Genomic DNA, 27084 nt, shown 5'->3' on the forward strand with positions numbered 1-27084 from the left:
AAATAATTGCATGATGGGGGTTCTTTTTATCTATAATATATTCCTCCTCTTCCCTTTATTTCCCTGCCTGCTGCTTTTTTGAAACCTAATCCCCTACTCATTTGTGTTTACAAGCAAGGCTGAGGTGACTCAGCGATTGGAGGAGACAAGAGAAAAAAGTAAAGGGCAGAAATGACATCACGAGTTAGCCTTAACTGTGGGCAAAAGACATGGCCCCCACCAGGAACAGAATTCTCTTCATTTACTATATAACATTCACTGAAATCAAAACGTGGACAGTACAATACATGTGTTATGTAAGTAGATTAAGTATTTATCTACTAATATATGTGTTTTTTTCCCTGGAATAGTATGGCTGATCCTACTGCTTTAAGCAAAGCTTGGGAAGCTATTCTATAAATAGCTAAATCACCCAATACTCAATCAAGAGCAAAAAAGGAGAGGAAAAATCCTTAATTTCACTTCATCTATGATGACCTGATGACTAGAAATCTAAATTAAAACATTTTAGGAGACTTTGGGGATTCCTGTTATGCACGCACTGCATTAACCTGGCAGACAAGCGGATTAACATGTTCAGGAAGGATGATAAGCGTCTGAAGGATTATACTTTTACTTGCCTTAAAGTGTTTCCGTCGTATACGAGTCATGTTCATTAACATAACACCTGAGTTAATACCAGTTTTTCCATAATAAGGATGTCGCGCAAAGCGGTTATACCATCCTATTCGTGGCTCTTCATGTTCTGGTGCCATAGCAGCAATCTGAGTAGAATTGAACTTATCCAGAAAAGACCAAATGTCATCCACAGGCCGTAAGAATAGTATGTCTGTGTCCACATACAACAAGGAGTCCACATCCTTCAGTATTAACTACAAAAGGAAACAGAGCGATTACTACTTTGAAAAAAATTGACAATTTTCATACTAAAATCTACTACCCCTGAGCTCTGTTTTTAAAAGCTACTACATCAAAGACTTTACGTAAAAATATTAGTAAAAAAAACAAACAACAAATAGGCATATATCAGTGTAGACCACAACACTAAAGGCAGGCAACTTCTCAAATAAGTCAAACTGTATTATATACAAAAGGAAAAAACGATGCTCGATTATATGAAAAAAATCATTTTGTCGTCTCAAATTTGTGATACACTTAAAAAGGGCTAAGAAAAGTGCACAACCAATCAGTGATATGAACCAATTATTGATATATTTATATATTATTTAAATAAGAGATCTCTTTCATGTAACCAGGCACTTGGCAGCTTTTTCTCCTTGTTGATCTTGTTTTTTGCACAGCTCGACTTCTTATGAAAGGGTGCTCATCTTACTTGGTGTGTGTTTACTGCTAACATTTCCATTCTGCATCTATCAAGAGTTGGGAGCTAGGTTTTCAAGTAGTTACAGACTTACGAACACCCGACTTACAAATGACCAGCCGATACAAACGGCCTGAAAACGTGAAATTTGATTCAGTGGGAACGAGTGAAAAATTTTTATTTTTTTTTCACAAGAGACCTTGTAGCTTTTGAGAAAAGCAATTTAAAAAAATTCAAAGAAAAAAGATTTTTTCAAACATTTTGCTGCAGTTCACTGAGGGCACAGGGGGGCAAAAGGGGCACAGTGTGGGGACAGATGGGGACACTGCAAAGGACGAAGTTTATCAGCACACCAACTTTTAAATTATAGCACACTCTTTATTGTGCCAAAATCTACAGGTGATCCGACAATTGTTTTGCCAGTCTCACAGGGTCTTCCTTTTTTCGAGACCTGTGGCATACAGTGCAGACATAATTAACAGTTTAAATGCAGCACTAATCCCCAATACCCCACCCAAAAGTGACCTCATGACATCATCCATGCCACAAACGACTATTAATAAACATTATCACCCTGTTCTAGCTTAATTTAAACACTATCAGTTGCAGGAGGTTGCAATGCACACTGCACTAAAACCTTAAACTACATACCTTAGTAAACATTTTTCATGTGCTTTAAACTGCCATATTCCCTACAATACAAACAGAGGGGGATGCTGGTGGCACAGGCGGGAATACAGGAGGAACAAGGGATAGAGATGACACAGTGTTACAACTTATGGACAGATTCAGGTTAAAGAAAACCTGTACTGAAAATAAAAGTCAAAATAGGCATACACAAGTCATACTTACCTTCCATGTAGTCTACTCCTCAGTGTCTTTCTCCTGTCCTGCGTCCTATTTGTTCACTATGATCAAGGGAATTTTCCGTCCTCCATTTTGAAAATAGCCATTACCCATAACAGCTTTCTGGTCAGCACACAGTTAAACTGTAACATCGCCCACTTGAGCCATAGGGAAACATGGACATTGCCTGGTACATCAGTTTTCCTCTCAGCTATAACTGACAGCAACTGATATTTTACTGACAGCAACTGATATATTTCAGATCTGACAAAATATTGTCAGAACTGGATGGGATTATTGTCAGAAGAAAATGGTGAGCTTCTGAGAGGAACTGATGGCAAGGTAACTCTGTAATTTTCATTTGAAGTTACCTCATGTGTTTATTTTAAATATTTTTACTCAGTACAGGTTCTCTTTAAGAACGAACCTACAGTCCTTATCACGTTTGTTAACCACTTGAGGACCCACCCTTTACCCCCCCTTAAGGACCAGCGCTGGTTTAGGTGATCTGTGCTGGGTGGGCTGTGCAGCCCCCAGCACAGATCAAAGGGCACTCAGAGCGATCAGATCGCCCCCCTTTTTTCCCCACTAGGGGGATGATGTGCAGGGGGGGTCTGATCGCTCCTCCTGGCTGGCATTTTGCGGGGGGGGGGCACCTCAAAGCCCCCCTCCGCGGCGAAATCCTCCCCCTCCCTCTCCTACCTGCTCCCCCGGGAGATCTGGGCTGCACAGGACGCTATCCGTCCTGTGCAGCCAGTGACAGGACGTCCCCTGTCACATGGAGGCGATCCCCGGCCGCTGATTGGCCGGGGATCGCCGATCTGCCTTACGGCGCTGCTGCGCAGCAGCGCCGTACAAATGTAAACAAAGCGGATTATTTCCGCTTGTGTTTACATCTAGCCTGCGAGCCGCCATCGGCGGCCCGCAGGCTATTCACGGAGCCCCCCGCCGTGAATTGACAGGAAGCAGCCGCTCGTACGAGCGGCTGCTTCCTGATTAATTAGGCTGCAGCTGGCGACGCAGTATTGCGTCGCTGGTCCTGCAGCTGCCACTTTGCCGACGCACGTTATGAGTGTGCGGTCGGCAAGTGGTTAACTAAGGACTACCTGTACAATGATAAAGAAATATACTGACTCAATGCTTTGTATTGACTAAAATATTAGGTAGTATTTTACACTCTATTGTCCAGTACAAATTACAAGCAATGTTCCGGGCGCAGCTACCAGCATGTTCCTGAGGGCCATAGTTTCAGATATTTTGTAGCAAGTAGACTGATATTTAAAAGACAACTGTAAGAAGAGGTATAAGGAGGCTGCCATATTTATTTCCTTCTAAACAATACCAGTTGCCTGCCAGTCCTGCTGGTCTATTTGGCTGCAGTAGTGATCTGCTGCATGCTTGTTCAGGGTCTATGGCTAAAAAGTATTAGAGGAACAGGATCAGCAGGGCAGCCAGGCAACTGGTATTGGTTAAAAGGAAATAAATATGGCAGTCTCCATATACCTCTCACTTCAGTTGTCCTTTAAAGAAAACCATACAGGAGAGGCATGCTGCCATATTTATTTCCATGTAAAAAATACCAGTTGCCTAGCAGTCCTGCTGATCCTTCTGGCATCAGTAGTTTCTACATCACACACCTAAAACAAGCATGTGGCTAATTTATTAAGACTTCAGTCCGATACATCTGATCTGCATGCTTGTTCAGGGTATTTGGCTAAAAGTATTACAGACAGTGGATTAGCAGGACATCCAAGCAATTTGCATTGTTTAAAAATAAATACATTTGTCAGCCTATGGTTTGGTCATTTTCCACCAGCCGTGGTCTGTTCTCTAGAATAATGACCCCAGTGTGTAATTTAAATAGTCAGCCTACTTTAGTACACTACATATGTTTGTCCTTCATATTGTGAAGAGCTATCTTTAACAAGTGAACTGCTCCTGGGTATTTCTGTGTGCCATGTGAGCTGCATTGGGAGCACTTTGGAGGAGTCGTGCAGTTGGAGATACTTTACCGGTAGGAAAAGCCTCTGTGATGCGCAAGGCTTAAAAAGCTTCCTCCATTCAGCTGCATTTTCCAGTGGAAAAGATATAGGGTACAAACTGTACTTGAATTTCTGTGAAAATCCCCAGTGGTTGAGCTGTAAGAGAAAATGGGCAGCAGAAGTTACAGACTTAGTTCAAAAGATGTATTCAATAAACTGGTAAAACAAGCAATGATGTATGAAGTGTAAACCCATAGACATAAATCAGATTATTGTTTACAAAAGACAAATCTGAGAGATTTGGATCTTCTTTCAGAACCTTGCATATATGCCACCTACTGTTTACTGCAAATATTACACTAAACTTGAGAAAAAGACAAATAAAGCAGTAAGGAGTATAGTCACTGAACCTAAATTGACAGTTTTTAAAGATTTTGTAAAATGTGGCAAGCATTTCAAGCTCACCCATTTTCTTGTATCATGAATGGGGAAGGGGCACTGGCGTCAATTCACCAGAGAGGATTTACTAAGAGAAAAAAGGTAGGTAGTTTATCTCATGAGGTATTTTAACACTCTGGAGTCAATTCACCAGTGTGAGAGGACAGAGAGAAAAGTGTTCGATAGCAGGGGATAATGGAGAGATATGCATGAGGAAAGTGTGAGAAAGCAGAGAGTTAGGTAATCGGTATTAATGATTTACATGGGATACTTTTCCTCTCTGTAAGCTTGAAAGTGAAGCATTGTGGGTAGGAGGCGGAGTTTTACCACTACCTGACCAGAGTATTCCCGCCTTTTACTGGCGGATCATATCATAAATCATATCACGAGTGAGTCTGAACTTCTTCACCACCTCTGTCTAAGTAATATTATCAAGAACTGTTCTCTCACGAAAAATATGAGGGGCGATTAAACAGACCCTCCTCCTGCGCCTTCGTCTCCTCATAATAGAAGCAAGCTCTAAGGCCTAGTGCACACCAGAGCGGTTTGGCTGCTTTTGCGATCAGCTTGCGGCTGCGGATACGCTTGGGTAATGTATTTCTATGGGCTGGTGCACACCAGAGCGGGAGGCGTTTTGCAAAAACGCATACTCCCGGGCTGCTGCAGATTTTGGATTGCGGAGGCGTTTCTGCCTCAATGTAAAGTATAGGAAAAACGCAAACCGCTCTGAAAAATGGCACTTCAGAGCGGTTTGCCAGGCGGTTTTTGTTACAGTAGCTGTTCAGCAACAGCTTTACTGTAACAATACATGAAATCTACTACACCAAAAACGCTTCACAAAACCGCAAAATGCTAGCTGAAACGCTACAGAAAAAGCGTTTCAAAATCTGCTAGCATTTTGCGGATCTGCTAGCGGTTTTTGGTGTGCACCAGGCCTAACAGAGTAAGCTCAAAAGGCTCCATCTTCCACAGCAGCAGCTGCTGTGTGAAAACCACGATATCTCCAGGTTCATTCAGGGGATATAGGCGTCAATTCACCAGAGAGGATTTACTAAGAGAAAGAAGGTAGGTAGTTTATCTCATGAGGTATTTTAACACTCTGGAGTCAATTCACCAGTGTGAGAGGACAGAGAAAAGTGTTCGATAGCAGGGGATAATGGAGAGATATGCATGAGGAAAGTGTGAGAAAGCAGAGAGTTAGGTAGTCGGTATTAATGATTTTCATGGGATACTTTTCCTCTCTGTAAGCTTGAAAGTGAAGCATTGTGGGTAGGAGGCGGAGTTTTACCACTACCTGATCAGAGTATTCCTGCCTTTTACTGCCGGATCATATCATAAATCATATCACGAGTGAGTCTGAACTTCTTCACCACCTCTGTCTCAGTAAAATTATCAAGAACTGTTCTTTCACGAAAAATACGAGGGGGCGATTAAACAGACCCTCCTCCTGCGCCTTCGTCTCCTCATAATAGAAGCAAGCTCTAAGGCCTAGTGCACACCAGAGCAGTTCGGCTGCGTTTTGCGATCCTCTTGCGGCTGCGGATACGCTTGGGTAATGTATTTCAATGGGCTGGTGCACACCAGAGCGGGAGGCGTTTTGCAGAAACGCATACTCCCGGGCTGCTGCAGATTTTGGATTGCGGAGGCGTTTCTGCCTCAATGTTAAGTATAGGAAAACGCAAACCGCTCTGAAAAACGGCACTTCAGAGCGGTTTGCCAGGCGGTTTTTGTTACAGTAGCTGTTCAGTAACAGCTTTACTGTAACAATACATGAAATCTACTACACCAAAAACGCTTCACAAAACCGCAAAATGCTAGCTGAAACGCTACAGAAAAATAAGAAAAAGCGTTTCAAAATCTGCTAGCATTTTGCGGATCTGCTAGCGATTTTTGGTGTGCACCAGGCCTAACAGAGTAAGCTCAAAAGGCTCCATCTTCCACAGCAGCAGCTGCTGTGTGAAAACCACGATATCTCCAGGTTCATTCAGGGGATATAGGCGTCAATTCACCAGAGAGGATTTACTAAGAGAAAAAAGGTAGGTAGTTTATCTCATGAGGTATTTTAACACTCTGGAGTCAATTCACCAGTGTGAGAGGACAGAGAGAAAAGTGTTTGATAGCAGGGGATAATGGAGAGATATGCATGAGGAAAGTGTGAGAAAGCAGAGAGTTTGGTAATTGGTATTAATGATTTACATGGGATACTTTTCCTCTCTGTAAGCTTGAAAGTGAAGCATTGTGGGTAGGAGGCGGAGTTTTACCACTACCTGACCAGAGTATTCCCGCCTTTTACTGCCGAATCATATCATAAATCATATCACGAGTGAGTCTGAACTTCTTCACCACCTCTGTCTCAGTAAAATTATCAAGAACTGTTCTCTCACGAAAAATACGAGGGGCGATTAAACAGACCCTCCTCCTGCGCCTTCGTCTCCTCATAATAGAAGTAAGCTCTAAGGCCTAGTGCACACCAGAGCGGTTCGGCTGCGTTCTGCGATCCGCTTGCGGCTGCGGATACGCTTGGGTAATGTATTTCAATGGGCTGGTGCACACCAGAGCGGGACCCTTTTGCAGAAACGCATACTCCCGGGCTGCTGCAGATTTTGGATTGCGGAGGCGTTTCTGCCTCAATGTTAAGTATAGGAAAAACACAAACCGCTCTGAAAAACGGCACTTCAGAGCGGTTTGCCAGGCGGTTTTTGTAACAGTAGCTGTTCAGTAACAGCTTTACTGTAACAATACATGAAATCTACTACACCAAAAACGCTTCACAAAACCGTAAAATGCTAGGTGAAATGCTACAGAAAAATAAGAAAAAGCGTTTCAAAATCTGCTAGCATTTTGTGGATCTGCTAGCGGTTTTTGGTGTGCACCAGGCCTAACAGAGTAAGCTCAAAAGGCTCCATCTTCCACAGCAGCAGCTGCTGTGTGAAAACCACTATATCTCCAGGTTCATTCAGGGGATAAAGAGATGAAAAAATAACGAATGGCCACACCCCCTTTCTTCCCTGGTGAATTGTGATTTGGAGAAAAACTAACTACTAACTATCACTTATTTATCTCATACTTATCTCACATTTATCTCTTGCATTTCTCTCTGTCGATATTTTCCCCTATACTTCTGGAGAATTGCTATTTGGAGATATCACAGGAGGTAAATTACCTCCCAAGAGATAAATAGGTTGGTAACCTCTGGTGAATTGACGCCAAAGAGATGAAAAAATAACGAATGGCCACACCCCCTTTCTTCCCTGGTGAATTGTGATTTGGAGAAAAACTAACTACTAACTATCACTTATTTATCTCATACTTATCTCACATTTATCTCTTGCATTTCTCTCTGTCGATATTTTCCCCTATACTTCTGGAGAATTGCTATTTGGAGATATCACAGGAGGTAAATTACCTCCCAAGAGATAAATAGGTTGGTAACCTCTGGTGAATTGACGCCACTGTGTGTATAAAGACAGTTACACTTTGTTTATTACAGCTCCCCTAAGCTGTAGAACATTAAACAGCTATGGACAAGAACTGTACTTTCTCCTCCAGAGCTATGGTGAGCAGCTTCCAGTGATATGAACAATGCGCTTATCAGCCATTGTGCAGAAAACCTGCCTGGTCTAAAGATTTTCCAGCTTGAGTACAAGGCTTTACGCTGTACAAGAGGATGCAGAGATCTTCATAGTGCTGTAGCTAAGGAACTATGGGCCCTAACGAAAGTTTTACCACTAATAACCTTATAACAATTGATAGCACCCTTATAACAATCATTAGGGTGCACCAAACCTGCCAAGGACAACCAGTGTCAGAGGTACAAGAAGGGGATATATATACGGTAAGTGATCATTACCAGCACAAGACCAATAAACCGCTAATACTGGGCTTGAACCATCTGGCCGAAGTCCCCAGTGCGGTCACAACCTCTGCATCCCCGATTGCTATGCTACTTGATTACCATCAGTCAGTGGGGATAGCTGGTTCCTGGCTATTTAATGCACCCAGAGGGGGTAAAAACAGCCTCTACCTCAGAGGCATAGCTGCCTCTACACATATAGGTCTACTTCTGTAGAATAGGACTACATACAGAGAAGACCTTGATGTGGCCCTGTGACTTACCATGTTTGCAAACATGTAGCTAATATCTCTGGTTTCAATTCATTTTAGAAGCACATATTTGTGTGAAGGCAATAACTGCTTCTGCTCATAATGCAACAGTTGAGTGTTAGAAACTTTAAAAAGTTCTGTCCCCAAAAGTATTTCCTTAAATAAGAAATGAGCATCATATGTCCACACTCCACTGATGGACCAGTTGATATATCACTAATCTCATTTGAATCAAATATCACATTTGGGCTGCAATGTTGAATCTGCATTGTATGTCATTTCACATATCGAGGTATAACAATCTCTTTGTAGATGATATTATGTATTAGAAACATTGCCTTTGTGGTATACATTTTTGTTTCACTCGATTATCAGATGCATTTATCGGAGCACTGGACACTTCACTAAATGCATATTTTAGCACTAGTCATAACTACGGTATTTGAAATTAGGGTTTTTACCACATCAGCAATTTCACTGAGGAGTGCTATATGATTATGGTCCATGTGAGGTGCAATTCCTCCGTTAATTTCATTTAATATTTTTTTTTTTTTTTTTACTTTAACAGCGGAATATAACCCTGCATTTCATCTTTGCTCTAAAACATTATTTAGAGCATTTTAAATGCAACCAGCATTTTTTTTTACTAGACCAGCATTCGAAGGGTTACACACAGAGCTTGTAAGTTCAGTGTAGTGAAATGTGGACACTTACGAACTTTAGATAATATCTTGTGTTTACTTAAATGTATCAAGTGAGGAATGTGACATTCTCTGACTGTGGAGAAGCAGCTCAACACAGACAAAGATTTAAAGCATGTCTTACCTTCACAACATAACGCAGTTCGGGGTAAGCCGCGCAGGAGGTTTTCTCAGGCTTTGCTGGGCCGATTTGCTTAATTTTTTTTTGCACTTTGCTAGCTGCGTCAGCACACCGATCGCCGCCGGCCCGCGCTCGATCGCCGCTATCCATCGCGGCCCCCCCCAGACCCCGTGCTCTGCCTGGCCAATCAGTGCCGGGCAGCACTGAGGGGTGGATCGGTACTCCCAATGACGTCACGGCGTCGCTGACGTCATCCCGCCCTGTCGCCATGGCGACGGGGAAGCCCTCCAGGAAATCCCGTTCTTTGAACGGGATTTCCTGATCGGAGATCGGCGAAGGCGATCGAAGCGGGCAGGGGGATGCCGCTGAGCAGCGGCCATCATGTAGCGAGCCCTGGGCTCGCTACATGATTTAAAAAAAAAAAAAAAAAAAACTGCTGCGCTGCCTCCTGGCAGAATTCATTAGACCGCCAGGAGGGTTAATAAAATGCAAAGTCAGCTCACAAAGCAAAAAAAACTGTACTTTTGGGAAATTAGAATATCTAAATGAATAATAATACTTATGCACAAATGCAAATATGATAACTGTATAGCATATAAAAAGTAGGAAAGTATGTTTTTATTGATTATGTCAGGGTTTTAAACCGCTTTAAAGCAATTGCTATACCTTGCTCTTTTAAATGGTTTTAGATTCTTATGCCATTTGTTATGATCTATTAAAATGTATTTTTTTTATACGTTTATTACATTTGGGTGGTTATACTTTTGTTGGCAGTGCATTTTTGATCCAGCACACCAAATTAGCAGTGTGGTGCGGAGACATTATCTTATTTTACAAAAGAAGTACGGTAATTGCCAATTTTCTGGTTAAATATCACTTTCTTTTATTTAGAAGACAGAAAGTTGGCATTAGCAAGGCTGGAAGGGGAACATGCTCTTCTCCTGCACTGATAATGACCCCAATTAGGGTACCTCGTGAAAGCGAGGCGTTCCAGAGAAGATAGTTCTACAGTTATAATAAGCATAAGGTAAATGTTCCAATTTAACAGCTGTAATAAGGTATCCGTCAATCCCAGTGTTCTTTAGCCCCACTAACAAATATGTTCTCTTTACTTCCCTTCAAAGTATTAGTTGAAAATAAAATGTTAAAAATCTATACTCAGCAAGCCAGTAAAAATGGAAAACTTACATTCATACAGGTAGCTTATGCCCTGTTTCATTAACTCACACTACTGGACCATATTCAGCCATGGAACCCCCGGGAGAGATACTGGAAACAAAAATCTAGCTTCAATGGCTTGCTGCGTTTGATAGACTGCATTTTTGTGGCCGTTAAGCCTCTGTGTATGTATGACTGTGCAGAGTCAATCAATCGTGTTTGGAATTTTGCCACAGCCATTTAACAGCTCTCCTCAGGTTAGTCTATTTAACTCACTCTTAAGCAGCCCATACACTCAGCTGATTTTCTGGCCGACCGATCGATCCATCGATTGCAAATCGGTTGGCCAATCGACCGATCGACGGCCGATTTCGATCGATTTCGATGGATTTCCATCGAACTTGCAGGGTGGAAAATTTAGGTCGATCTGATGAGATTGCTTATCAGTTTGCATTGGCCTTAATGGAAATCTGATGGCAAAAAAATGCCATCAGATCGAATTTCAATAGATTTCAAACTGAAATCTATTGGAATTCTATCCTGGTAAAAAATGTTTCACACCAGGACGTTGCGTTTTAGGGGACGTTAAGGTCACATAACGTGCCCCTAACGCAACGCCTGGTGGTGTTGGAGCAGGACGCTACCAAGAGCCGCGTTACAAGCAGCTCTTGGTGCGCCTGCTCTGTCGGAGGCACTGCGGAGACCATGTGAGCGGAGCTCTCCGCATCACGTGGTCCCGCCAGCCAATCAGCAGCCGCTCCAAGAAGAAAACACTGCAAGTGCAGTGAATATTAAGTAGCCATGTGCCTGGCTACGTAGCGGCCTCACCCCGCCCCCAGAATAAAAAAACCCACCCGTACTGAGCAGTACCCACCCGTACTTAGCAGTCTAACGCGGCGAAAGTAAAGTACTGCATGCAGTACGTTATCAGGACGTGCTGCGTTACAATGTAACGCAACGTGGGCACTGTGAACAGCCCATTGATTTTTCATTGCTGTGCGGTGGGGTGCGTTACAGGCTGCTCTAACGTGCGCCTGTAATGTCCCACTGTGAAACCAGCCTTAAGGTCAAATGCTGTGTTTTCTGAGGACTACAGTTTTGTGGCTATGATGCAAATAATCTGCTGTAAAAGTGTTTGAAAGGTTGTTTTTTGGGAAACTAAGATCACATTTTTCTAGGGAAGGCGCTTATGTATCCCGAGTATAAACAAACATATGTATAGGTAAGCTGTTTCAGTATTCTGATTTTATTTTTCAAGTATATTGCAAACTAATAGCTAAAATGTAGGTTTAAAGAGACTCTGTAACAACATTTTCGTCCTTATTTCTTCTATCCTATAAATTCCTTTAAACAAAATCACAACCTAAAAATATGCGCTCCTCAAATAGTTCCCTTTTTCAATATATCCCGGCTGAGCAAGTAAAAAAGGAGGAAGCAGGGTAGATGGGAAATGTAGTTTAGGCGGGGACCTCTAATGTGTAGCTGATAGGCTGGGGAATGGATAGCCAATAATATGCCCTTATCCCCACGAGGGGCTGAACTTTAGAAATGTCAGCCAACTGTGGCGTTTGAGAATATGACGAGTGAACTATGCCGAGCCCCATTAACTTGTGTATCATGTGATGCGGGGAAGGAAGTATATAGCGTCCCCTCGCTCTGATTGGCCCTAGCCCCTGATGAGTCATAGGACGAAACTAGTTGGGCGTGGCCTAAGGAGCGAGGGCCGCTGAAAGAGCTCTACAGGTTTTTACATGCGCATTTGTTTCCACTAAATTGTAAGTGCACTACGTTTTAACCATTTTAATAAAAGAAGATTTTACACTATGTCTGGCCTTGTTTGAGCCCTAGGAGAGTTGCCAATAAGGGAATACGCCTGATGTCATCTGTGAAGTGATTATTGCTGGTCTGTGCTGGGTCAGCCAGATTGTGCGGTGAGAGGCTTTGTTGAGCATTCGGTGGTGGAGCACTGGGTGCTGATTTTAAACCGGGAGCACGGGTGAAATAGAATCTATTTGTAATATACACAGTGTTACACTATTGGAGTGTCTCTTCTGTCTTTCATGATTTGAGCAAAATAGAGGAAGGAAGACACGCTGGAACACTGAGTAAACACTGGCTGGGCCAGAAGCGCTGTTGGCTGATCCTGAGAGGGGCAGCTGTCATTTCTGGTGAGCGTATACTATAACCATATGATTCAGGAAGTTTGAAGTATTTATCCTTAAGAAAGCTGGAAGAAGATCTCTGTGGACTCTTTTTCACACTTTTTCATACTTTAACCATTTACCGCCATCCTAACGTATTAAAACGTCATGCTTACCGCTATTAACAGCAACATGACGTTTTAATACGTCGCGCATTCCCGCCGCTGCTACCGCCGTGTGTCCGCCGCTACCGCCGCCATTACCGTCGGGATCCCGTGCTGGGTGATTGGGGAAGAGGACCGAACAGTCCTCTACCCAATCGCAGTGCCTGGAGTGAATGGACGTGACCGCGAACAGCGGCTACGTCCATTCACATAAACAGGAAATGTAACAGTTTAATAAAGTGTGTAAAAAAAAAAAAAAAAAAAAAGTGAACACGTCCTATGAGTGTTCACTAGCGCCATCTTGTGGCCAAAAAGTATATTACATCTACAAAATACATACATTTTCAAGTATATACACATCATTAATAAAATTACACTTCCAACCCTCCCCCCAAAAAAAAACACTTGTAAAAAAAAAAATCAGCTTAAAAAAATAAATAAATAGTTGCCTTAGGGACTCAGCTTTTTTTATTCTATATTTTATGGGGGAAAATTAATTTTAATTTATTACATAGGGGCTTGTAATTATGGCCAGAACAAACAGAAAAATAACCACTTATATTTCAAAATAATATACTGTCGCCATACATTGTGGTAGGGACATATTCTAAACGGTTTAATTATCGGGACCACTGGGCAAATAAAACGTGTTTGTTTTATCCACAGGAGAATGTTTAATTTTAAAACTATAAAGGCTGAACACTGAGAAATAATGATTTTTTTTATTTTTTTTCTGTTTTTCTCATTAAAATGCATTTAGAATAAAAAAATTCTTAGCAAAATGTACTATCCACAGAAAGCCTAATTGGTGGCGAAAAAAACGAGGTATAGATCATTTTCTTGTGATAAGTAGTAATAAAGTTATTAGGGAATAAAAGGGAGGAGCGCTGACAACTGAAAATTGCTCTGGTCCGTTAGGATAAAAACCCTTGGGGGTGAACTGGTTAAACATAGGACAATATTAGGAAAAAGTCACTATTATTATTATTAATTGTATTTATAAAGCGCCAACATATTACGCAGCGCTGAACATTAATTTAGGTTACAGACAATATTTAGGGGTGACATACAGCAATATGACAATACAGGAATACAAGAAAACCAGATCACACAGCACAGTATTAGTACAAGGTAATGCTTAGTCACTGGATGAAGCATGGAGATTAGGCAAGTTAGGTTCACTCAAATGCATGGCATGGGTTCACAGTAATGGAGGTGCCAGATCAGGTAGGACACAAAAGGAGGAGGACCCTGCCCAAAGGCTTACAATCTAGAGGGAGAGGTAAGGACACGAATGGTAGGGGACCAGAGTTCAGCTGTAGGTTTAGTGCACTTGTGAGGGGTAGTAGACCAGAGTGAAAAGGTGAGTTTTGAGGGCTTTCTTGAAGATGTTGAAGGAGGGGGCTGCCCTAATGGGTGGAGGTAGGGAGTTCCATAGTGTTGGAGCAGCTCTTGAGAAGTCCTGGAGGCGTGCATGGGACTGGGTGATGCGGGGGGTGGTTAGGCGAAGTTCATTGGAAGAGCGGACTGAGCGGCTAGGTGTGTACCTCTGAGTAAGATCGGAAATGAAGGTTGGACAGGTTTTGTGGACAGATTTGTAGGTCAGACACAGTATCTTGAATCTGATTCTGGACTGGATAGGAAGCCAGTGGAGGGATTCTAGGAGGGGATCTGCCGTGGTGGAGCGATGGGAGCAGTGGATAATTCTGGCTGCCACATTCATGATGGACTGCAGTGGGGCTGTTCGGGTCATAGGGAGACCAGACAGCAGGGCATTGCAGTAGTCAAGGCGGGAAATTATGAGGGCATGGATGAGGAGTTTGGTGGTGGCAGAGGTCAGGAAAGGGCGAATCTTACAGATGTTACGAAGGTGGAAGTTGCAGGACTTTGTGAGGTTTTGGATGTGGGAAGTGAAGGAGAGTGTGGAGTCCAGGGTGACACCCAGACAGCGGGCTTGAGAGCTATAATCTTTGCTTGTTTTTCACCATGTACTATGTTAAGCTGTGAACTATTCGCTTGTGGCTTGCTGTAAGAGCGCCCTGTTTTTCATAAAAAATATAAATTCCTTTACCTGTTCTAATGTCTGTCTTACTGCAGCCTTCCATAGTTTCACAGTGGCTGTATTATCTCTGTTATATAATCTAATCTTCTTTCCTTTGACAGCTTTGTCGGGCTCAGGCACTCAGGCAGGAATGTGCTGCTCTGCTTGTGATAGGCAGAAGCTATACACACCCGCTCCACGTCCCCTGCAGGCTCTGTATGAGTCACAGACTGAGCTTCTCTCAGCCTATCACATGCTGGTTAGCAGCCATGTCTTTTGTTTGCAAACATTGCCTAAAACAGGCAGAAACAGCACAGAGGGGCCCAGGAGAACATGATGAACAGAATGGTATGCTTATTATTGCAAGAATTTTAGAGTACAAATTCTCTTTAACCACCCTGGCGTTCTATTTCCCCAGGATTTCTGTGCAAAAAGTGTTTCAATTAAATTCCAATAATTTTCAACCATTTTTTTTTTTGCAATTAATTTTTTTTTTTAAATTGAATTCAATACAGGTTATTGTATTGAATTTAATTTAAAAAAAGTGTTTTCTGCAAGATGTTGATGACGCTGTTATCATCAACGCCGATGACCTTGGTGTCATGAACGGCGATCAACGGGGCACATGTGATCGCCGAGGGAGAAGCAAAATCCGCCAAGGGACATGGAAGAAGGCACTGGGGAAGCCATCAGAGGTACGCGACGAGGGATCAGCACGCCAAATGGTGAGTATAAGACCCAGATGTATACGTAGCCAGATGTGCAGCCAGGTATATAGTGAGCCAGATGTGCAGCCAGGTATATAGTGAGCCAAATGTGCAGCCAGGTATATAGTGAGCCAGATGTGCAGCCAGGTATAAAGTGAGCCAGATGTGCAGCCAGGTATAAAGTGAGCCAGATGAGAAGATTTATAGGTTGCCAGATGTCCCCCCCCCCCCCATCCTAGCACGCTGTGGGTAGCGATCTGTGCTACCCACAGCGTGCAGAACAAGTATCCAGCCACCCTAGGGAATCCCTGGGCAGCCAGCGGGGCAGGGAATGTGCGGGGTTCCCCCTTGTATGCGGAGGCTATGTGGGCGGGGATCCCCTTCAATGGTGGCTATGTGGGCGGGGGGAGATCCCCTCTGTGCGAGTGGGGGGGACCCCCTTCAATGGTGGCTATGTGGGCAGGGGGGGATCCCCCTCTGTGCGGGTGGGGGGATCCCCTTCAATAGTGGCTATTTGGGTGGCCTATCCCCCTTCTCCCCCCCCCCGATCCTCCCCAGTCTCAGCCCGTTGAGTAATTAGGTGTACTCACCCAAAAGCTTTCTCCAGCGACGGCTGCAGCCCCCTCCCTCCTCCATCTCTGAAGTCTCGTTCTCCGTACAGTCACCAAATCTCGTAATGTAACTGTACGGAGAACGAGACTTCGGAGATGGAGGAGGGCGTATGCCGCAGCCGTCGCTGGAGAAAGCCCTCGGGTGAGTACACCTTATTACTCAACGGGCTGGGATTGGGGGGGGGGGGGGGGGGGAAGGGGGGAATCGGGAGGGGGGGGGAGGGAGAAGGGGGATAGGCCACCCAAATAGCCACCATTGAAGGGGGATCCCCCCGCCCGCACAGAGGGGGATCCCCCCCGCCCACATAGCCACCATTGAAGGGGATCCACCCCCACAGAGGGGGATCTCCCCTCCCCGCCCACATAGTCACCATTGAAGGGGATCCCCCTGCCCACATAGCCACCATTGAAGGGGATCCCCCCACCCGCACAGAGGGGGATCCCCTCGCCCACATAGCCTCCGCATACAAGGGGGAACCCCGCACATTCCCTGCCCCGCTGGCTGCCCAGGGATTCCCTAGGATGGCTGGATGCTTGTTCTGCACGCTGTGGGTAGCACAGATCGCTACCCACAGCATGCAGTCAGGCATCCAGCCATCCTGGGGAATAACTGATGAGAACAAAATGCAGCCGGCGGGGCAGAGAAACAGGAAATCTCCCTGTCGGCATGGGCGAGCTCAGCTCGTCATTAACGCTTTTTGCAAGTTTTTGCTGGACGAACTCCGCTCGTCCATACCACCAGGGAGGTTAAGAGGAGGTGGGGGATGGAGTTAACATTTGGCAGCACTGAAACATTTCTGGGGGTTTATGGGTCTGCTAAATTATAAGTGAAAACTTGTATAACTGCTAATGAGGCACTCCTGAACTGATATTAGGTTTACTTGTAGTTTTTGGAATCATTGCATTTTCTTATATCCCTGTCTTATGAGCAGCATAACCAGCCAACCAATATAGGAGTTTATACACACATTTTGTGAGGAAAAGACATCCTGCAGCAAAGAAACACCAGCAAAGTACACCACAACAAAAAGAGATACCTAACCAGAGGCTTAGATCTCAAAAGGTTATTTTCATTTTAAAGCTAATGGGAACTGCTGTTTACTTTGGAAAGTCTTCGGGAGATTGAGTACTCTCGAAGACAGGCCGCTTCATACTGCGCATGCATGAGCGCTCTCCCGCGTGCGCAATATGGAGCCACAAGTCTTCGTGAGGACTCAGCTCCTGAACTCCCCCACGGCGGGGAATTTAAACGGTGGAGCCAGCACTGCACCAAGGCACCCAGAGAGGAGAGGGAAGGCTCATTAGGACCCAGAGCCTTCCCTCACCTTAAAGGGGCACTATAGCGAAAAATTTTAAAATTTGTGCAAACAGACAAATAAGTACTTTTTTTCCAGAGCAAAATGACCCATAAATTATTTTTCTCCTATGTTGCTGTCACTTACAGTAGGTAGTAGAAATCTGACAGAAGCGACAAGTTTTGGACTAGTCCATCTCTTCATAGGGGATTCTTAGCAAGGCTTTTATTCCTTATGAAAGGTATTCCCTAAAAAGGATTTAAACAATGATGCTGGCCAGCTTCCCTGCTCGCTACCCAGTTTTTTTGCAGTTGGACAGAGCAACTGCTATTTCCCAAGTGCTTTTGAAAATAAATAAATCCCTGAGAATCCCCCCATGAAGAAATGGACTAGTCCAAAACCTGTCGCTTCTCTCAGATTTCTACTACCTATTGTAAATGACAGCAACATAGGAGAAAAGTAATTTATGGCTTATTTTACTGTGGAAAAACCGTACTTCTTATTTGTTTATGTTTGCACATATTTTAAATTTTAATTTTTTTATGCCATAGCGCCCCTTTAAAGCGGTATTGTCACCATAAAAATCAAATTTCAACAGCAACTGGACTGAGTGTATTAAGTGATAAAGAGGTTAATCCTGCATTCAGAAGTACTAAAAGAAGATGAAGCGCGCCATAGTGCATTAAATGTGGAGGAGATTTTATTACCAATTAAAAGTTTATACTCACAAGCATGAGTGATAAAAATCGCATCTCAGCGGAATGCCAGCTGCTGGCCACAGCGCGTCATCCCCCACTGTAGAGGCAAGCGGCTGGCATTCCTCCACATTTAATGCACTATGGCGCGCTTCATCTTCTTTTAGTACTTCTGCCAAATCACCCTTGTCGGAGCGCTGCGGGGTGCTGAATGTGTAAAGGAGAGCCATCCTTTGAGTGTGCAGCACTACTTGGAGCGCAGGATATCTTCGTGCTTGTTTGTGAAAATCCTGCATTCAGAACTTGCTAAAAACTTTTCTGCTGTTATGGTTTGGAGTTATTACATACTTTAGGAGCACTGGCCTTTAGTAGTCAGTGTCAAACAGTTGAATGCTGGAGGTTCTTTTTATCTATAATATATTCCTCCTCTTCTATTTCCCTGCCTAGCTTCTTATCTGAAACACCTCTGCTCACTTGTGTTTACAAGCAAAGCTGAGGTGGCACAGCGATTGGAGGAGAGAAAAAAAAAAATCCACTTCCACTTCCTAGTATACACCTCAGTGGGAGTGTCTGAAGACTCTGGGAGGAGGGCAGCTAATGAATACATAATGAGCAAGAGAAGGAAAGGGGAAAAACAGATTCAGGGAGGATATGATGTCAGCATTAGCTTGGCAAAATGGCCACTGCCTAGAATAGGGTTTTCTGCTTTTCCTATATAAAATTCGCAGGAATCATTACGTGGACAGCACAATACATCTGCTATGTAAGTAGAAGTAGTATTTTTCTACATATGGTTTTTTTTTTTTATCTCTAGGTGAGCATGGATGTCACTTGTTCTTTAAGTGGTTTTTTTTTTTTTTTTTTTTAAAAAGAGTCCCATTTACTTTAAAAATTACTGGTACTTACAATTGTTGTGAATTCAGTATGAAGCTCGTCTTCAGCAAAAATGTGGAACTGAAGAGGTTTTTTGCTAAAAAGTAGTGCAGATTTTAGCATTACAATGGTCTCTTCCAAGCGATTGCCACATGCCACAACTGCCAGGTGCATTGTAGTATCCAGGTCATTTTTCACAGGTAGGTTATATCTGAAATAAAATAACATTTGTTGCACTCAAACTTTAAATCCAACATATAACCATTACGCCCATCGATAAATTGCAGTAGAACACATGACATGCAGACACCCATCTCATCTGGTATCAAAAGGGAGCAGCAGTTTACTACCCAGGAAAAGTGAACCTGGCTAATTGGAGAAAGCCAAACTGTATTCAGATGGGGGGGGGGCTGTGCATGCCCAAGACACTGTTCCTCCTCTTCCCAAGTCCCGATATTCCCTGCAAGAGATCACATGCAGGTGTCACTGGCCTGGAGAAAAAAAAAAACTGTGCTACTTCCCATGTTGTTTGCAGCTGGAAGCAGAGCAGCTGTGTAAGTTAACCCCTCTGACAGTAAAGGCTGTATTCTATAGTGTGCCTATCCGTGCTCTGTTTTCCATTCACAGGCATCTGCTCTCTGCACCCTCCTCTCAGTCACTGAAGGGAGGGGTGCAGAGCAGGATCTTCCACCAGGCAACCTAGGCTGTTGCTTGGGGCCTAGAGGGTGTCACGAGCCCACCTGCCACCTTCTTTAACCTCTCTCCGCTTCAGCTTACCAAAAGGACTACAAGGGGGCCCCAAATCTACTACCTTGCCTAGGGCCCCATTACATCTTAATCCATCTCCGGAGAGGTGCAAAGCAGAGAGCAGCTGCCTGCTATGCTATGCATTATACTACTATTACCAGTATAAAATGATAGGCCAAATGTCAGGCAACTGGTATTATTTAAAATGAAATAAATATGGCAGCCTCCATACCAGTCTCACTTCAGTGGTCCTATAACATATGCTAAAAGCTAAATTTACTAAGTGTTTTTGAAATTTCAACTGCAAATCTGCTTATATTTTTGAAGGTATAGGCAACTTAACCCCTCCCACAACAGCACTCTAGGCTTCATCACTCACCATGCTACAAAGGTGCACTTAAAGGGAGCTTAAAGAGAAACCGTAACCAAGAATTGAACTTCACCCCAATCAGTAGCTGATACCCCCTTTCCCATGAGAAATCTTTTCCTTTTCTCAAACGGATCATCAGGGGGCTCTGTATGGCTGATTTTGTGGTGAAACCCCCCAAGTGTGATGTCAGCGCCTCACAGCACTGAAGTACTGACATCACACTGTGGGAGCCTTGGTGCAAAGTGGGAAATAACAGCTGTTCCCGACTGCCAAAAAAGCAAGCCGCAGCTACTTCCACTGACATCACCTGCCAGCAGTAAAAAATGTTGCAACCCTGTGATAAATGTCAATGTAAATCAGGGAGAGGAAAAACTTTACAATGAGCAAACACTGACTAAATCATTTATGTATAATTATTGTAAAAATTAAGCACTTTTTTTATTACATTATTTTCACTGGCATTCCTCTTTAAAATTGTATATTGGCTACATCATCTTTCAAGAAAGAAACTCAACATGCACAACATCAGCTATTTTACCCGACTATACAGAGCCGACACTGCCTGCAGCACTCTACAAAGCAGCTTACATTAATACCACAGTTCCACGCATAGCAAGGCCAGTTCAGGGTGAAGAAAACTAACCAAAATGTGTTTTCCCCTTCACAGAATACGGATACAGTTGTCTCCCAAACACATAGCTTCAATATTTGGAAAAATAGAACACCAGTAATGCAAGACAAGAAACCCTCTTCTCCTTCTGGGTCAAAGTTTGCTGTGTGAAGAGGTTTGAAATGTGCACCTCTTGTATAGCACTGCATAATGCAGTAGCACTCTATCAAAGTAATAAATAATGACGATTACAGCTGAACATGTAACCAACATGCACATTAATAATTTTGTTCAACAAGAGTGCATATTAGCTTATGATACAATACATACTGAATGCACATTATCTGTTGGCTTAAAATTGTAATTCACAGTGCCATGTACCATATTACAACAGAATGAACAAATACTGCTGGTCATACACTCTTTTACTAGCACTACTAGGACACTAGATACAGCCAAGCAAGGCTTTCACACACTTTCAGTAATGCTACAAGGAACACATTGCTATCTAGTTAACAAGAGAATGCAACAGAGTGATCAGAGGCTATAGTAGATGCTTAGAGACATCTACCTCATGTTTGTTAGCACACAGTATAGTAATTGCTGGCTGCATCTATAAGTTTGCACAATCATATAGTGATTACGCATGTTAGCGGCATACAGTGACGATTCTGCATTTCAATGGCACAATATGCAAATTAAATGGAGCATGCAGATCCACACTACTGTATATGTGCAATGTTGCTGCACATGTCTGCTTAGCACCATTAACCACTTGAGGACCGTGGGCTTTACCCTCCTTAAAGGGATACTGTAGGGGGGTCAGGGGAAAATGAGTTGAACTTACCCGGGGCTTCTAACGGTCCCCCGCAGACATCCTGTGTTGGCGCAGCCACTCACCGATGCTCCGGCCCCGCCTCCGGTTCACTTCTGGAATTTCAGACTTTAAAGTCTGAAAACCACTGCGCCTGCGTTGCCGTGTCCTCGATCCCGCTGATGTCATCAAGAGCGCACAGCGCAGGCCCAGTATGGTCTGTGTCTGAGAAGTACACTCCTGGTGACATCAGCGGGAGCGAGGACACGGGCGTGCAGGCGCAGTGGTTTTCTGACTTTAAAGTCAGAAATTCCAGAAGTGAACTGGAGGCGGGGCCGGAGCATCGGTGAGTGGCTGCGCCAACACAGTATGTCTGCGGGGGACCATTAGAAGCCACGGGTAAGTTCAGCTCATTTTCCCCCGACCCCCCTACAGTATCCCTTTAAGGACCGGCCACTTTTTTTCCATTCAGACCACTGCAGCTTTCACGGTTTATTGCTCGCTCATACAACCTACCACCTAAATGAATTTTGGCTCCTTTTCTTGTCACTAATAAAGCTTTCTTTTGGTGCTATTTGATTGCTCCTGCGATTTTTACTTTTTATTATATTCATCAAAAAAGACAGGAATTTTGGCAAAAAAATGATTTTTGTGACAAAAAATAAAATCTTCTATGAACTCACCATACTCCTAACGGAATACCTTTGGGTGTCTTCTTTCTAGAATGGGGTCATTTGTGGGGTTCCTATACTGCCCTGGCATTTTAGGGGCCCTAAACCATGAGGAGTAGTCTTGAAACAAAAATGACCTGTGAAATCCTAAAGGTACTCATTGGACTTTGGGCCCCTTAGCGTACTTAGGGTGTAAAAAGGTGCCACATATGTGGTACCGCCGTACTCAGGAGAAGTAGTATAATGTGTTTTGGGGTGTATTTTTACACATACCCATGCTGGGTGGGAGAAATATATCTCTGTAAATTACATTTTTTTTTTTTTTTTTTTTTTTTTTTTTTTTTACACACAATTGTCCATTTACAGAGATCTTTCTCCCACCCAGCATGGGTATGTGTAAAAATACACCCCAAAACACATACTACTTCTCCTGAGTACGTCGATACCACATGTGTGACACTTTTTTGCAGCCTAGGTGCGCTAAGGCCCAACGTCCTAATCACAGGTCATTTTGAGGCATTTGTTTTCTAGACTACTCCTCACGGTTTAGGGCCCCTAAAATGCCAGGGCAGTATAGGAACCCCACAAGTGACCCATTTTAGAAAGAAGACACCCCAAGGTATTCCGTTAGGTGTATGGCGAGTTCATAGAAGATTTTATTTTTTGTCACAAGTTAGTAAAAAATGGCACTGTGAAAAAAAAAAAATCAATTTCCGCTAACTTTTGACAAAAAATAAAATCTTCTATGAACTCGTCATACACCTAACAGAATACATTGGGGTGTCTTTATTCTAAAATGGGGTCAGTTTGTGGGGTTCCTATACCGCCCTGGCATTTTATGGGCCCAAAACCGTGAGTAGTCTGGAAACCAAATGTCTCAAAATGACTGTTCAGGGGTAAAAGCATCTGCAAATTTTGATGACAGGTGGTCTATGAGGGGGCGAATTTTGTGGAACCGGTCATATGCAAGGTGGCCTTTTAGATGATAGGTTGTATTGGGCCTGATCTGATGGATAGGAGTGCTAGGGGGTGACAGGAGGTGATTGATGGGTGTCTCAGGGGGTGGTATGAGGGGAAAATAGATGCAATCAATGCACTGGGGAGGTGATCGGAAGGGGGTCTGAGGGGGATCTGAGGGTTTGCCCGAGTGATCAGGAGCCCACACGGGGCAAATTAGGGCCTGATCTGATGGGTAGGTGTGCTAGGGGGTGACAGGAGGTGATTGATGGGTGTCTCAAGGTGTGATTAGAGGGGGGAATAGATGCAAGCAATGCACTGGCGAGGTGATCAGGGCTGGGGCCTGAGGGCATTTTGAGGGTGTGGGCGGGTGATTGAGTGCCCTAGGGGCAGATTGGGGTCTAATCTGATAGGTAGCAGTGACAGGGGGTGATTGATAGGTAATTAGTGGGTGTTTAGGGTAGAGAACAGATATAAACACTGCACTTGGGAGGTGATCTGACGTCGGATCTGCGGGCGAACTATTGGTGTGGGTGGGTGATCAGATTGCCCGCAAGGGGCAGGTTAGGGGCTGATTGATGAGTGGCAGTGCCAGGGGGTGATTGATGGGTGGCAGTGCCAGGGGGTGATTGACAGGTGATCAGTGGGTTATTACAGGGAAGAACAGATGTAACTAATGCACTGGCGAATTGATAAGGGGGGGGTCTGAGGGCAATCTGAGTGTGTAGGCGGGTGATTGGGTGCCCGCAAGGGGCAGATTAGGGTCTGATCTGATGGGTAACAGTGACAGGTGGTGATAGGGGGTGATTGATGGGTAATTAGTGGGTGTTTAGGGTAAATAACAGATGTAAACACTGCACTTGGGAGGTGATCTGACGTCGGATCTGCGGGCGATCTATTGGTGTGGGTGGGTGATCAGATTGCCCGCAAGGGGCAGGTTAGGGGCTGATTGATGGGTGGCAGTGACAGGGGGTGATTGATGGGTAATTGACAGGTGATCAGGGGGATAGATGCATACAGTACACAGGGGGGGGGGAGGGGGTGATCAGGAGGGGGCAGGGGGGGGGGGGGGGGGGAATAATAAAAAAAAAAAAAAAAAAGCGTTGACAGATAGTGACAGGGAGTGATTGATGGGTGATTAGGGGGGTGATTGGGTGCAAACAGGGGTCTGGGGGGTGGGCAGGGGGGGTCTGAGGGGTGCTGTGGGCGATCTGGGGCAGGGGGGGAGAAATCAGTGTGCTTGGGTGCGACATAGGGTGGCTGCAGGCTGCCCTGGTGGTCCCTCGGACATTGGGACCACCAGGGCAGGAGGCAGCCTGTATAATACACTTTGTAAACATTACAAAGTGTATTATACACTTTGTATGCGGCGATCGCGGGGTTAACATCCCGCCGGTGCTTCCGTATGGCCGGCGGGATGTTGCGGCGGGTGAGCGGAGACAGGCGCCGGTGGAGGATCGCGTCACGGATGACGCGATCGCTCCGCCCATGCCCTTACAAGGACCGGCGCCTCTGTGGGTGAGCTGGTCCTTGCGGGCTCCACTTCCCGGCCGCCCCTGTGCGTTAGGCGGTCGGGAAGTGGTTAACTTTGCTAAATAGGTTCTGAAAACATACAAAAAAAAAAAAAAGTCTACATTTTACAAAGCTTATGTTGCACAAAATCTAAAATTATCTCTATACCCCAAAGAGTGGATTGAAAAACCACCTGCAGAACTGCATGGCCAGGGATCCGTGTTCTGATGTATTAGGGTCGGTTCACACTTGTTTCTTTTTTTGCCCTGGATAAAAACGGATTCACAGATACCAATTTTAACCACCCTGGCGTTCTGATTAAATCGCCAGGGTGGCTGCGGGAGGGTTTTTTTTAAATAAAAAAAAAAATATTTCATGCAGCCAACTGAAAGTTGGCTGCATGAAAGCCCACTAGAGGGCGCTCCGGAGGCGATCTTCCGATCGCCTCCGGCGCCCAGAATAAACAAGGAAGGCCGCAATGAGCGGCCTTCCTTGTTTTGGTTATATCGTCGCCATAGCGACGAGCGGAGTGACGTCATCGACGTCAGCCGACGTCGTGACGTCAGCCGCCTCCGATCCAGCCCTTAGCGCTGGCCGGAACTTTTTGTTCCGGCTACGCTGGGCTCAGGCGGCTGGGGGGACCCTCTTTCGCCGCTGCTCGCGGCGAATCGCCGCAGAGCGGCGGCGATCAGGCAGCACACGCGGCTGGCAAAGTGCCGGCTGCGTGTGCTGCTTTTTATTTCATTAAAATCGGCCCAGCAGGGCCTGAGCGGCAGCCGCTGGCGGTGTTGGACGAGCTGAGCTCGTCCAGACCGCTCAGCTGGTTAAAAATAGTGGCCGTCTTCACACACTTCAAAAAATGGATCCAGGGGCTCAGTTTTAAAAAACTGAACAGAGTCCGGATTTGCCACATTTTCACAGAGCCCGGACACCCACATAGGCAATGAAAGGCAATACAAAAAAGGATCTCCCTCTACACAGAGAACTTTTGCACACAAAACGGATGCCAAAGCAGATTGCCTACTGCTTGCTCCTCCCCACAGCGCCATCTTTGCAGACCTATTTATCCAATAGAAACACACAGGAAGGAAGGAAGGAAGGACACATTTTTTGACATATGTTTAATCGGACTGGAACCGTATGTTGCAAAAGCACAACAGTTTGAAAAACGGATCAGTTTTTAGAAAAACTGATCCATCTAAAACGCATTCCGATCAGCAATCTGATAAGTGTGGACCGACCCTAACCTTTAGTAACAGTACTTCAATTAGTCAACAGCTGCTCCCGCAGGTCAGGGAAGAAATTGCTGCTAATCTCAACAACCTGCTTGCATAAGTGACTGAAAAACAGGTTTGAAAATATGCCATTGCTTCTGTCTTATATTTATACTAGTAGACCTAAGCCCGTTTAAAAACGGGCTCTAGGTCTGTGTTTCTGGGCGTGCGCGCCACCCGCCCGCCACCCACATCCAACCTCCACACAGATAGTGTCCTGGCCCAGATTCAAACTGGGAACCCAGTGCTGCAAGACGAAAATGACTGTGTCATCATGCTAGAGAGTGATGTGACGATGTGACTGATGGAAAAAAAACAAAAAACAACTCTACAAATTTAAAAAGTGTACCTGTCATGGTAACAAGAGGATTTTTCCTTACTTGGAGCTTCTTCCAGCCCTTTATTGTCTGTCAGCTCTCTGTGTCCATCTGGTCCCTTCTGTTTTTCAGCCCTGGTAAAGTCCAAGACTGGATCAGTTGTGGGCTACAGCGTATGCGTGGCCCTAGCTGCTGGCCTTAATTGTGCTCCCACGGCAGAGAGCACTGTGTGCCTGCGCAGTTACAAGTCTTAACTGGCAGGCATAGAACACAGAGTTGCGCAAACCTAGAACAGCACGCTTGCGCAGTAGCCCTTAGGTCACGGACTTTAACTTGGCTATAGCAAAACATCGGAATAGACAGGGAGGACTCCGAGGCAGCTGACTACAGGGGGCTGGAAGAAGCCACAGTTAAAAGGAAATTGTGAGAAAAAAAACCCTCCTGGTGGATACTTACCTTGGGAGGAGGAACGCTCGGGATCCTAATGAGGCTTACCCTGTCCTCGTGTCGGCGCAGTAAAGTGGACCCGATCGAGCTCGGCTATTTCCTCTTGAGCCTGATCGGAAAGCCGCTACTGCCCCTGCGCTGGATCGCAGTAGGTAAATATTTACTTA

General features: G+C 44.6%; 1 protein-coding gene across 1 annotated transcript in view; it reads right to left on the bottom strand.

The window, feature by feature from the left end:
• Positions 1–27084, bottom strand: part of GXYLT1 (glucoside xylosyltransferase 1) — a 52214-nt gene that overhangs the window by 16272 nt on the left and 8858 nt on the right. The window contains exons 3-5 of the mRNA XM_068272737.1: positions 19232–19409; positions 4180–4305; positions 621–872 (exon numbers count right to left, since the gene is read on the bottom strand). Coding sequence (XP_068128838.1) covers positions 621–872; positions 4180–4305; positions 19232–19409 — 556 coding nt within the window. The remainder of the gene's footprint in view (positions 1–620; positions 873–4179; positions 4306–19231; positions 19410–27084) is intronic.

The sequence above is a fragment of the Hyperolius riggenbachi genome, chromosome 3, assembly GCF_040937935.1.
Source record: "Hyperolius riggenbachi isolate aHypRig1 chromosome 3, aHypRig1.pri, whole genome shotgun sequence".
Classification (NCBI taxonomy): Eukaryota; Metazoa; Chordata; class Amphibia; order Anura; family Hyperoliidae; genus Hyperolius; species Hyperolius riggenbachi.